General features: G+C 36.4%; 1 protein-coding gene across 1 annotated transcript; it reads right to left on the minus strand.

The window, feature by feature from the left end:
* Positions 1-6,137: 6,137 nt before the first annotated feature.
* Positions 6,138-12,335, minus strand: PRL (prolactin). Its single transcript, XM_039712081.1, has 5 exons — positions 12,256-12,335; positions 10,621-10,802; positions 10,135-10,242; positions 8,530-8,709; positions 6,138-6,611 (listed from the first exon to the last, which is right to left on the minus strand). The coding sequence occupies exons 1-5, from the start codon at positions 12,290-12,292 to the stop codon at positions 6,420-6,422; spliced, it is 699 nt and encodes a 232-aa protein (XP_039568015.1). The 5' UTR covers positions 12,293-12,335; the 3' UTR covers positions 6,138-6,419.
* Positions 12,336-13,261: the final 926 nt, after the last annotated feature.

Below are 13,261 nucleotides of genomic sequence, written 5' to 3' on the forward strand. Positions count from 1 at the left end.
CCATGACAATAAAATATATATTACTTTTAATTTAGGCCAAGACAGTATTCATAATGTCTTTGATAAAAGGCTATACCGGTTATGGCATGGCTTGATATTAAGGTGATTTTCAGAGTATAAATAAGTACACAGGTACCTTTTCCCTCTCACAGCAGTAGCATACCTTTTTTTTTTCTCAGTTATGACATGCACAGGAAGGGTTTTTTAGAGGACCAAAAACATCTTGGGAAGCGGTGCTATTATCTAACACTGTATTAAAAGCTTCAATATTTATTTTGGTATTCGTCTCTTTGCCTCATATTCATCTAAGCATTTCTTTCACTTATATGAAATCTCAATTGAAAATGAAAATAAAAATAAATGGGTATCCTAACCTTCTTGAAAACTGTTTCTGATCCTTTTGCTTTACATTTTATATGGTGCCATACATCAAAAGCTAATCTCTCAATAAACTCAGCCTGCGTGTTGCACTTTCTTCCATCACACGGCCCTTGAGAGAGCATGAGAGTATTTGCTAATACCATGAGGTATTTTCTAGTACAAGATGATAAAGAACAGAATCCGTTTTTTTTTTTTTTTCTCACTTTTATGTGACAGGGACACAGAAGGACAAATTCCTTGCAAATAACACAAAAAAAACACTTTAAAGAAATGCTGAGCTGCTTATTGCATTAACATTGATGTGAGGACCCATGGTCTCTATTGCATGGGTCTCATAAAGATGCCATGCAAATCCAATCAATTCAAGTACCTTTTGTCATATTAAGTTATAGTACATGTGCTGTAGATCCAGGATGTTGGAACATCCAAAAGATTCTGAGGCTTTAGTTAAGCTTGGATAATCATCAAAAGCTTGGAAAGTTTTTTGTGTTATAAGAACTATTTTTATCCGTGAAATCGGGCTGGAAATCTCCCAAGACTGGGTCCTGGGGAAGATTATTGTTATTTCAATCATCTGGCTAAAGAAAGAGCCTATTGTCATGTGTGATTATTGGCCTAATCCTGCAGACCATGCACAATGCTTTCAAACATGAAGTCAGTAAAGGTAAGCACAATAATATCTGTATATATATTTCAGGAGCTATTGCTACCTCAGCCAAAGAATGAAAACACCAGCAGAGAGACAAGCTAATGTTGTGTACCATACTTTCCTACTTGTTTGAATTATAAACAAACAGAGCAGGACCTTGTTGGGAAGGGCTCCTTTTTTCTTCTGCCTTAGCGTACAGTAACAGTGAGTTGGATGATGAGTGTGGGTCTAGTAATTCTGGCAATAATGTTAAATATATAGTATTCTTATTTGACACTGAATGCTGGAGAGAGATAGTAATTTTGATGGATAAAAATACTCCATTATTGAATGGGAATATTTTTAGAGTTAGTTATTTAGTGCATTAATCAATTCCTATTCACTGAGGGAACATGCATGTTGTCCATTCAGTGTTTGCAAACTCCTGCGCAAGATGTGGTGTAGGGTACAAATGGTATGAACTTTCAGCTTCTTTGATATACTAGAGTGAGCACTCTTAGCATTTTTGATGACTCACACTGTCACTTGTGAATTAATAAGTGATCTGAGCTCTTCAGTGTAATGAACCCTATCATTTATTAAAAAAGGGGAAAACTGTTCCCATAATTAGTGTGGTGATGTTTGATAAGAAAATTCTGTTTTTGAGGGACTACTATTATTAAATATTGTCAGTAAATACTGTTCATTTTTATGCTTGGCAAAGCACTTTCTGATAGCTGACTTGATGAAATTTAGTGAAGAATTTGTGGCAAAAGTGTCCTTTACCAAATTTTGTCCACTATATTATAATTTTTTAAAAAATGAAAATATTGAGAATATTGAAAAGATGGGAATTTGCAGAAAAGGGTTCTGTCCAAGACATCTTCCTAAACTGCAGAATTAGTGTGGGATTTGTGGGTGCTCAAAAGATCATGAAAAACATTAGTGACAATGTAAGAAACATGGTCTTTTACTTCCCTCAATGCACATTTAAATTGTAGATTGGAATGTGGGCTCTGTGTCCTTCAAAATGGCCTTGCATTTTTTGTATGTTCTAAAAGTCAGATGGGAGAAGTCTCTGAATTCTTACATTTTTTCACCAAAAATAAGAACAATTTGTATGGCTTTCACTGTATGGGAAAAAAGATATAATTCAGAGGACATTAGGCACCATTGCTTGTCCATTTTTATTTACTCCCTGTAGCTGAATGTGTGGAAGGAAACAAAAAATCACCATGACAAAATGTAAGTTTAAAAATTTTTTTTAGTATTTAGTTATGGGGGATATATCTAAATACAGCTTTAAAATCCCAATAATAATAATAGATATTGTTAAAATGCTATCTGGTAGTCATTGACTTATTTGGAGAAAAATAATTGGAGAACAATGGATGACACTTCTGCTGTTTTCTAAGACTGATGTTGAATTTAGCCTCATTCCTTAAGATGGATACGAACATGGAGAACTTCAAAAGAGCTTCATTACATTTTAAAACTGTTGTTTTTAAACCCATTTTAGCGCTTAATATAAATCTGTGTGTAGTCAATCTTAAATTTCAGTTGAATTGAGTATTGAGGCCCAACATCAGACTTGAAGATTTAGCAAAATAATTTGCAAGTCATTAAGAACTTGTAACAGAAATAGTAATATATGTTAATAGTTTTACAGATCAGCAAACCCAGTAGTTTCAGTGAGAACTTATATGCCTGTGATGTTATTCCCATGCACAGTTGTACTACTGGATTTTTTTTAGTGTATGGATATAAATGTAAGCATGATTACTGAGTTTACATTTCTGACACAATTGGTTGTTTGTATAAATTTCATTTGTAATAAGCAGAATCTTAAATGTTTTAAAATGTGCCCCTCAGAGAATTTCTGTTGTTCAGAAATTACATTTAGATGATGTGTGGTTTCTACACTGTCTATCCCTTGTTATCAGAATTGTGGATTGTCTTTGAAATTATATTATAAAGGTCAACTATATTGTACAGATGAGTTGCCGTGCTATAGACAAAACACTGGAGGCTTTTTGTAGGATCTCAAATGAAGAAGAGGAAAAAAAAAGGATGATAGAAAGATTATCACATTATTACTTAAGCAGCTGATTATAAATGACATATACTGTCAATAAAATCTTCCCTTACTGGCTTTAAAATCATCCTCAAAATATTGTGTTTGCTCTAGTGGTTACCTATCATCCTAGAACCTAGAAACAGACATGAATCACAAGTCAGATTTCTATTTTGTGTATCTATGCTGCTCTGTTGAGTTCAGTGATAAATGCTCTCAGTGCATTAGCATAGGCTTAAACTTCCTACCACTTAGATTTCATGTCACTAAGTGTTATCTTAAATTTAGTGCCATCTATGGGAGTGTGAATATAATTTTAAAAGAGAACAGAAACTATATTTCAGCTGAGTGGACCTTTCCTTTCCATTCCTGTCACCATGCAATCCTAAATGAACAGAAGTAAAGATAAGAACAAACTTTTAAATATGGTTAATTTGGCCATTGAATAAATAATTGGAAAACAAGCTATTTTGTGAAGTAGCCAGAAATTAATACACTTGGAAAAAATGATTATAGATACCAGTTTCTTTTACTTAGAAAAGCATGCTTGTTTTAAGTTCAGTTTTATATAATGCAAGAGTTAGGCTATGTAATTTCTTGTTGGACAAAAGACAATAGTTGCTCAGGACTTACAAACACGCACTAATTAACAAAATGTTAGAATCATAGTGTCATAGAAATAGCTTGGTTTGGAAGGGCCCTTAAAGATAATTTTTTGATAAAGAGCTGATCCCCTTGTGGTCAGGGACACTTTTTGCTAGACCAGGTTGCTCAGAGCCCAGCTTGGCCTTGAACACTGCCAGGGATGGGGCATTCACAACATCTCTGGGCAACCTTTGCCAGTGCCTCACCACTCTCACAGTGAAAACATTTTTCCTAGTATCTGTCTATTAATATTAAGGTAAGTATGTGTTTTTCCTACCAGCAGCTCTAAGAAATAGATTTTCCAATTGAATTGTGGCTTGAACATTCAGGGTCTGAAGGGTATGTCCATGGCAGGGCACTTCACAGGGAGGTGTAGCTCCAAATGTGTTCATGGGCCTCTGTATCTCTCTGTCTCTGTGACAGCTGTCATGACTCAGAATATTAACCAGATCACTTTTTAATGCTACTTTAGTTAAGCAGCTGCAGAACAGATAGCTTTGCAGTTGTTTAGATTTTTTTTTGTCATCCTCTTGTATCTTTCCTTATGAAATTAAAAAACTCACAGTTGTGCTAAAATAGGCTATATAAAGCCAGTGCATGCAAGTTCTAAACTGTTGTTTTAGCACTGTAATTGTTAAGCAGTTAATGAAAGTCATTGTTTTAGATCTAGTCATATAAGTGTAAAATTATGAATGTCTACCCTATTAATCAAGTTGCTTTTGAATTCTAAAGAAATTCTGAGGTAGGAGTATGTTCAGTGAGGCATAATTGTTTTTCCAGCTCAATACAGACTAGTCCCATTATTCATGTTTTCTTTTCAATAAGAACTCACACTGTAATTCTGAGCACTTATGATAATTACAAAGGACATATTTTCTTTTTCTTTTTCCTTTTTTCCCCTTTCCTTTAAAATGCTTCTTTTTCTCCCCTCCATTGGCATTATAACAAAAACCAGAATATTAAAACCGTTTTAAATTCTAGTTGGGACACTTGCATTTTGCCAGGCAAATTTTACCCATTTTCTTCCTTGACTGTGCTGTACAGCTGTGTGTTGTTAAACTGCTGTTGCATATGCCCCAGGTTTTGTGCATTTCAGTGCTTAAGAAACATGTCAATTGTGACTGTCCTACAAGGAATTTGCTTACTGTAAAGGTGATTTTTTTATAGATTAAAATTGGGCTTAGTGTATACTTATCCAGAAAAAGCCTGAGGCAATCAATAATTGAAAACATGAAGAGATTAAGAGGCCATTATATATATGTACATACAATTAGAAATGCAAGTATCATCGCGTTCTTGGAGAAATGGCTAAAATGAGACCTTTCTAGCAGTTGGTATTGTCTAATCTCTTACATCAATGCCAATTATGGCTGTGCTTCATCTGTTATGGTAGTGAAAGGCTTAAGCCCTCAAACCCATCTTCTCTGGTGCTTCACTCTTCCTCTGAACTGGCTCCAATCTGGAGCAATGCAGCATGCTTGTCTAGTGGGAAGCCAGCTCCATGAGGAGCTGATTCAAAATTAAGCTTCTGTTTGCTTAAACTGTGTGATGAAACCAAGGCTGAATTTATTTATTGCTTAGAAAGACAACATATAGGTATAGTCTACAGTCAATGACTGTTGCAATTTGCCTTCTTATTTGCTGTGACCGTAAGCCAGATTTTTTCAAAAGTAGTAAATTGTTTTGATCTTTACAAATTTTCTATGTGTTACCAGAGTGTTTTCAAATGACTGCCCTAAAAACTTTTTGTCTCAACTGAAAGCAAATGGAGACACATTGGGTTTAGCACAAAAGACACCTCAGCTCAGCGGATGCCTGTTTATGTCTTCAAAATTCTTCAAGTAACTGCAACCACCACATTGCTTGGGAAGAATGTGAAAGGTAGATGGAGATGATATGAATGCCCATCGTTGCTTTTTGAGACCTACTGAAATCAGTTGATCCCTTTGCCCTCAGATACTTACCTCCAATATAATGAACCTTCCTTTGGAAATGCCTTTTCTTATCAATATAGATGTAAATATATCTGTATGTCTGTTCTTAAAATACTGGATTTGTCTCCTCTCTCCATGAATTTCATAGGAAATCATAGGCTGTGTTAGCCAGGATGGATTTCTTAACCTTTATCTCCCCTGCTCTGACAGATTTTCTACCAAATAAAAGAGTTGATAAAAGCAGATTGGATTTCAGACCAAAAATTTGCTTTAGGGTAGTTTAGTGAGATTAATCTGCTTTTTTATGCCCCTGCTTTTTGTCTCCTCTCTTTTTCGAGGGGGTGTAAAAACCAATGTAAGTAAGAAGTTCTGTCATCAGTAACTGGAGATTGAGATCCCAAAAGAGAAGCTACTGTTAAAGGTATACAGCATGCCATCTATTTTTTATTGACTGATACCACCAAGTGTTACTTGCTTTTGGATTTAAGAACATTTTTATTTGTATCTGCATCACATGTTCATCACTGAAATACTACTAGGGGAGGGGATTAGACAGAAAAGTGTATTCTTGTCATACAAGTAGTTGGTAATATTTTAAAGCACCATGTAGTGCTAATTGTTGCAGCCAGAATTCATACAAACATGCCTAAAAGTAACTGATGATAGAGATTCTGCACAGTGTGTGATTTTCATAAAGTGGCAAAGCATCAAGAACACGCGATGAATGACTTCAGTACGTGATCAGGCCCATGACTACTCAACAATTGTTGTCGTGGATTAGGCGGCACTTCAAAACCTTGAGATAGTTGTCGATTTTGTGGGAATCTCGGCGGAGGCAGTGCAGCAGGTTGTAAAAGGCAAAGAGTCTGGAGTCCTCATCAGCAAGCTGCAGGGATGGAAGTCCGTCCCACGGAGTGTAAATGTCATTTTCGACCTCCCCAGAGTGAACCTAAATACACAAAGTAGTATAAATAGTAAATGATAGTGAGCCTGACTGGATGTAGAAGGCAGAATGTAAAATACTGTCCTTGAAGAATGATAGTGTATGGCTTCTAATGTGCTTTCTGTTGTGGCTCACATAATTCTGTACAATGTTCTATATCTTCATTCAGATTTTGAATGAATTTGTCAGATTTTTCAGTTTATTTTCCTAAAACGTGTGAAAGGCATAACTGTTTCAGTAGTGTTTTAAGAGAAGTAGTGTATTAACCAGTATTCAGGGAAACCTGACTTTGCAGAGAAATCAATCCTTCCTTCATGCTTGGATTCATCAGGGACATCTCTGGCTCACTCCACTTTCAAAACTTTGTTAGAACTTGTTCTTGGAAGTTGTTCATGTGCAAGAAACAGACTAGTCTCAGCCCTTATCAGAAAAATCTCTCAATAACACATATTCAGAAGTACCGTCTCCACAAAAAAAAAAAAAAAAAAAAAAAAAAAAAAAAAAAAAAAAAAAAAAAAAAAAAAAAACCCCAAAAAAACCCCCAAAAACAAACTGAGTGATAAAATTACTTCTAATGTTAGAAAGCTACATGTGGGAACACGTGTAGTGAGTTAGTATCTGAGGTGAAGACTGGTTTAGGTCTCCTTGTTTGAAGACAATCATTAATTTTTTCTTATCACATAAATCTACCTTTCATAGAAGGAAGGAAGTCTGTGTCTATTAGTGCTTGTGCATTCATCCTTATTTCACACAAGTCATACTTTGAAAAGACATATGGGAGAGTATCTGTGGAGCTGCTATCATTCAGTTTAAGCAAAGGGAAAAAAATAGACCCACTATGACTTAAAAATATGGTTTGACACTAATGAATGAGCCAGTCTTATCTCTTTCTGTAAATAATGTGGATGAGAGGGTGGTGACAGGGCAACTGGAGCAGCACCTGACTTCTTACTCTTATCTTGGACCCTCAGCTGTGCCCTTTTTACACATGGATGTGTGATAGAAATGTATTTGATTACACTGATAAATGTATTTATAGTCTGGATGGTATAAGGTTTCTGAGTGAAGAGACACCTAACTGAGAGACCGTGAGTGATCTAGTGGAAAGTGGTGGATACAGTGATGGAGACACTCTTCATGCTGTACAGCTGCTCGGAGCAGTGAAGTCAGAACCTCTTGTCAACATCTAACTCGCTGACAGAATGACGAATTCACCGACTAACAGAGGCCCCTTTAAAAATAAACAAGCGAGAACTGGTTTTATTCAGGAAAGCTTTCAATCAATTAGTGGCAACAAGAGCTATTCAAGTATGGGTTTTGTGAGACAACAGCCTTGTTGTCTAAACTCACAAGTATAGGGGAAGCCAAGTCTGACACAGAGTCCAGAGGAATCAGTGTGGTGTGAAAAGAGAAATGAAAGAAATCAGGGTTACTTTGTATGCCATATCTTTGCAATAGCCCAGACATCCAGAGCTCTTTTAAACACATTATCTGTTTCCAAGACCTCTGCATAATACCTATTTGTATACAGATGCATATAAATAATCTGAAACATATATATATATAAATGTGTGCATATGGAAAAAATGAGGATGTATCCTTAAATAATCAGGATTGCAAATTGAAAATACTCAAAGATAAAATGACCATAGTCAGTCCTGATGATAACACCTTCCCCTGAATCATAACTGGGAGTGTCATGGGTTTTTCTATGACAATCATATCACATTGTCTCTTTAGAAATTGCAAGATAGCAGAAGAAATCTGAAAGAAGAAAGCTGAAAAGTTCTCAGACTTCACTACTTTGTCTCCCTTTTTATCTTCACATCTATTGTTTCCTTTCATATTCCAGGTAGGAAGAGCCTATCAATGTACGTGTCTTCCTTAAAGCAACTGGCTGGAAGGGTGTTAAGGACTTACTTACCCGCCCAACTATTTTCTCCATTCCTTCTAGAAGTCGCTTGTTTTGTTCTTCAATCTCCACAGCCTTCGAGAGAATGGTTTCTGGAGCTTCTTTGATTCTTTGTACTTCAGAGGCCAAGTGGATCAGGGGATCATTCCAGGAACGCAGAACTCCCAGTATTAAATTCAGTAGGTCTTCATGCTGCACACCCATAGTAAAGGAAGGTCATTAGAAGAAGAAAGCTAAATTCTGGTAAAATTAGAAGGCATTTAGAGCAGTGTCCTCAGACATTGTGATTTAGGAACTTACTCCAGGATCTATCACTGAATGTGCCCTATAGCCCTGCCTTAGATACCTCTTTGGAATTGCATTTTTGATGTTTGTCATTGGTATCATCGTGTTCTACCATACTTGCATGAGCTATTCTGCAATGGAAAATATAATTGAATACTCTCAGCATTAAAAACTAGCAAGTGTAACTATGTCTCATCTCTGTGAAAGCAAACCCAGAGCTCCTTATCTGATTTTTGATGAACATTTTAAAATCCACTGATTATTTTTATAATTTTTTTTTTAAATCTAGTACTAACTGGAAGGTGCACATTATGGTAAACCACCAAATAGCTTTTTTTGCCTCTACATAACTCATCTGTCCTCCCCTTTGAACAATAGTGCTTCCAGCAGTAGCTCTCTGGTTTTTAAAATTGTCCTTTCTTGTGGGCAATAGGAATTCATCAAGCCTATGGTTAAGTTCGTGGCAGTATTGAAGCTTTTCTTCTTTGCTAGATGCAAACCCAGGGCTGTGAATTCTATTGCTCCCACTAGAATTTCTAAATGACACAGTGAGAAGCTGGTGATAGTGTGAGATTGAGAAGATATCACCTCCACCAAGAAACTCATAGAGATTTTGCTCTGGAACAGCCCCATCTTTACAGCTCTGCTTATTTTTTTCTCCAGAGAATTTTCAAATCGTATCTGTGAGTGTAGACTGAATGAGATAATCTTCACTGAAGTTCATAATTATTATAAATGGTGTATGTATGCCGTGTGTTTCTATTTACACATATTTTGCAGATTTTCATACTAGAGTCTTTGTATTTGGATGATGATGTGACCACTTTAGCCTACTTGTAACAGAAAGAATATCTATTAAATGTTTTTTTTCAGTAATGCCAGTGTTTTGAGTTACTGGAAAACTATTTACCTCTGTCTACATACAGCAATGTGTTTCTATATTTGTCAATACATTAACTGTGTATAAGATGTTTTAAGACAATGTTTAAAGGTTGTAGTGTTCTCAGCACTGCAGAAACATGGTAACTGGCATTGCTCCATGAGGTAGTATTTTAATTGGAATTAAGACACAGTGATTAAATGGAAAGGAAACAGGAAAAGGAAGGGATTATGAAAGTCACTGGTACTTATATATGCTTTATGATTTGCAACTTAACTTCTGGAAATGTTAAATCAACTTTGACTTTTTGGTGCTTTCCTCTTCCTGTCATTTTTACTCTGATTGAGTTGGTCTCCCTCTCACCCTGAAAGATGCCTCACTATTCTGTAACCGTCCTTCCCTGCCTTTCCCTGCTGTGTTTTGCACTGAATTACACTGGAAGTGGGACTTACATGAATCTGCTGAGCCTGCTCCTTATCTTCAGGAGTGGTTAAAGATGCAGTGTGGCAGCTGTTGACAGCTTTTGCAATGAAACCCCGGCCCTGGGCGTAGCGTTCATCCTGCAGATCAGCATGGACAGGTGTTATTGAGACAGAAAGGTAAGAACTTCAGCTCAAACACCATGCTAGCTAATCGTTGTTCCATAGCTTTTATTGCTGCTTTTATGCTGTAAAGGTCAAAAGTTTCTGGTGAGTCTCTAGAGTGGAACTGGCACCCAGAAAAAACAAATGTTCCACAGATGAAGAATGATGGGAAAATAGAAGTGATGGGGATCTTAGCAATAACATTCAGGGCTATATACCAATTTGGTCACCATTGGGACTCTCAGCAGACGGTAGTCATACTTGTTTACTTATTATATGTTAACATATGTTTGTGATTAAAAAGTATTAAATTACAATTTTATATTTTCTTGTCCTCAGGAAAAGGCTACTTACAAATTCATTGAACATTTCCGAAGAGAGGAAGTGAATGTAGTGTGAAAGCTTAACTGCTCGGTCAAAAAGCTCCTCAAGGGAAAGCTGGCAATTGACAGATCCTTTGGGGCAGATTGGCAAAGAGGTCACTCCTTCCTTTGTCAGAAGCATGTGGGACACCAGAAGGGCCACCAGCAACAAACCTGTTCAAGTTTAAAACACGGTGAAATGAGCTCACTGACTTGGAGGTGTATTTAGAAGCAGCTGTCAGAGCCAGATGCTGGGTGATTTGGGTTGTGCTGTCACACGGCTCAGAGTACCCCCTGTGCTGGCTGCTCCAGCAGTGGAGGATAGACACTGTAATTCTATAATTCTTTTATACTTTGTCCCCTCTGTCATCCTGATAGTATAGCAGAGCCAGTTACAGAGTGTGAGGAGACAACGTAACCTGTGTTGTAGTGTACAGTGTATTCTCAAGTCTCTTGCTACGTGTCCGGCTTAATAACAGAGTGATAAACAGAAGAAAAAACAAATCAAAATTCTTCACAGTGCAAATATAGAGACATAGTTATATTTGCACAGATAATATAAGTTTGGAAAATAGATTGGTCTTTTTTTCTTTCTTTCTTTCTTTCTTTCTTATTTTTTTCCTTTCCCTCCTCCCAGAGGTCCTTTTTTCCTTTTCTTCTTTGAAAACATTTGGAATTAAAATTAATTTTTGGGATGTTTTTGTAATCAATCTTAAGGGTGTGATTGTTCTGGGAGTTCCTTCAAAAGATTTCCAGCAGCTGTGCTTCTTTACTCTTAAGAGTTTAACTCTAAATTTCCTACTTCTAAGAAATCAGTGATAGGTTTTGTCTTTTCTCCAGAGCTTCTGAAACTGATATAGTGGACTTCTCATTATCTAAAGCACAAAACCTCATCTGCTTAAAACTTTTCATATTAATTTAGCAGAATTAAGTTTTTTATTCAGTGAAATAAAATATACAGAGAAAAACAATGACAAATAATTAAAATATTTGGTAAATGCTCTGAGACTTTTACTTCTGGAAATTGACCTGTTACCTGTATTGGTTCACTAGACTTATTTAAAATGCTCAATTAAAGTGTGCTTCATAAATCAACAAAACTATCCCTAAAGATGTCATGTGGTAAGTTTCCTTCTAGGTCTACATTCAAAAAAGGTGAATTTACACAATATTGAAGTAAGCCTTCCTCCTCCCCCATAAGCAAGGTACATGCTGGATGCTGCAGTTAGGAAAGTACTCTGAGGAATAACTTTGTGAAAACCAGAGACTTGTTGGTTTGTAAAGTCGATGAACATTTTGAAAACATTAATTTCAAAATTACCACATCATCTCTAGATTTGTGGGTAATGACGTCCAGTCATAGCCTTCTGAGTGGTGCAGCAGACCAGTCCAGATCCAAACTTTCATGATGTGACATCCATCAAGCCAATTTTTTGTGACATCCCTCAATGCAAAGGGACTCTTAGAAGACGAAAGACATCAAGCTCCTGTCTTCAGATTTTGCCCTTTCTGGAAAATTATGTGGCTGGAAGACCGTAGTTTCTAGATCTGTTACATTTCAGATGCCTCCTAATTCAATCAAAATGAAGTATAAAAATTATCAACAGGTGAATGTCAAAATTCTTACCTTTCAGTGAAGCCCCCCTGGTGCTCATGGTCAGCATCCTGGATGATGACTTTCTTTACCAGAAAGATACCTCAATACTTGCTGCTGTTCTCTGAACATACCACTTTTATATACACCATCCAGGGTCCATTTTGCATACATTCAGCAGGTTGTGGAGTTTGCCTCGATAATTACAAACATCAAATTGCCTTTCTTCCACATTCATATTCAGGTTTTTTTTGGTTTGGTGTTTTTTTTTTTTTTTTGTTTTTTTTTTAATTTTAGCTGTGAGGGGGAATTTCATTAATAAGTTGAGTTGTGGGATCCCAAGTATGATTGAATGAAGAGAGTTCCAATATTTTGCCCTGAATAAGGTGAAAATATCATTGATCTTGGAAATGTCCAGTCCTGAGACAGATATTCTCAGTGTTTCTAGCCTGCTGTTCCCACTCCCCATGATAGTCTTCTTACCTGTCCTTGTTGCTTCAGCCATCTAAGCTTGCTTACATTAAAATTCTGACTATTTGTGGGAGGGAAAGAGTAGTTTACGGTATCACCATTGAGAGAAATTGAACAGAAATTTATCCACAGTACCTTTATCTTGAGCTGAGGGTCCTGGAAAGACAGGTCACTATCTATAAGTTTATAGATATGACATTCATGATCAGCTAAAAAATATATTACACAGCACAAATCTTGGTGTAACTGATCCTTTGTCTGAGAGATGTTTAGAGAAATAACCTGAGTTTTTATATTAAAAAAAAGGGAAAATGTAGAAGAATTGAAGAGGCAGAAGTTATATGTTTACTGCTTAATCTGAAATGTCTCATGAATAAGTTAGCATTGCTTAAAAAAACAAACCCAACCTCTACAAAACCATGAAATTATTTAATATACTCAAAAACCTTCTGCGTAAAAGATGGGCATTTCTACCACATGCAAAACACGTGCTGTCGTCAGCAGTGAGGTTTGTTCTTGGTTCTGATGCATTTGTGGTAAGCTGCAAACCAGCCTGAGCAGGTTGGCC

The sequence above is a fragment of the Passer montanus genome, unplaced genomic scaffold, assembly GCF_014805655.1.
Source record: "Passer montanus isolate IOZ18808 unplaced genomic scaffold, ASM1480565v1 scaffold26, whole genome shotgun sequence".
Lineage (NCBI taxonomy): Eukaryota > Metazoa > Chordata > Aves > Passeriformes > Passeridae > Passer > Passer montanus.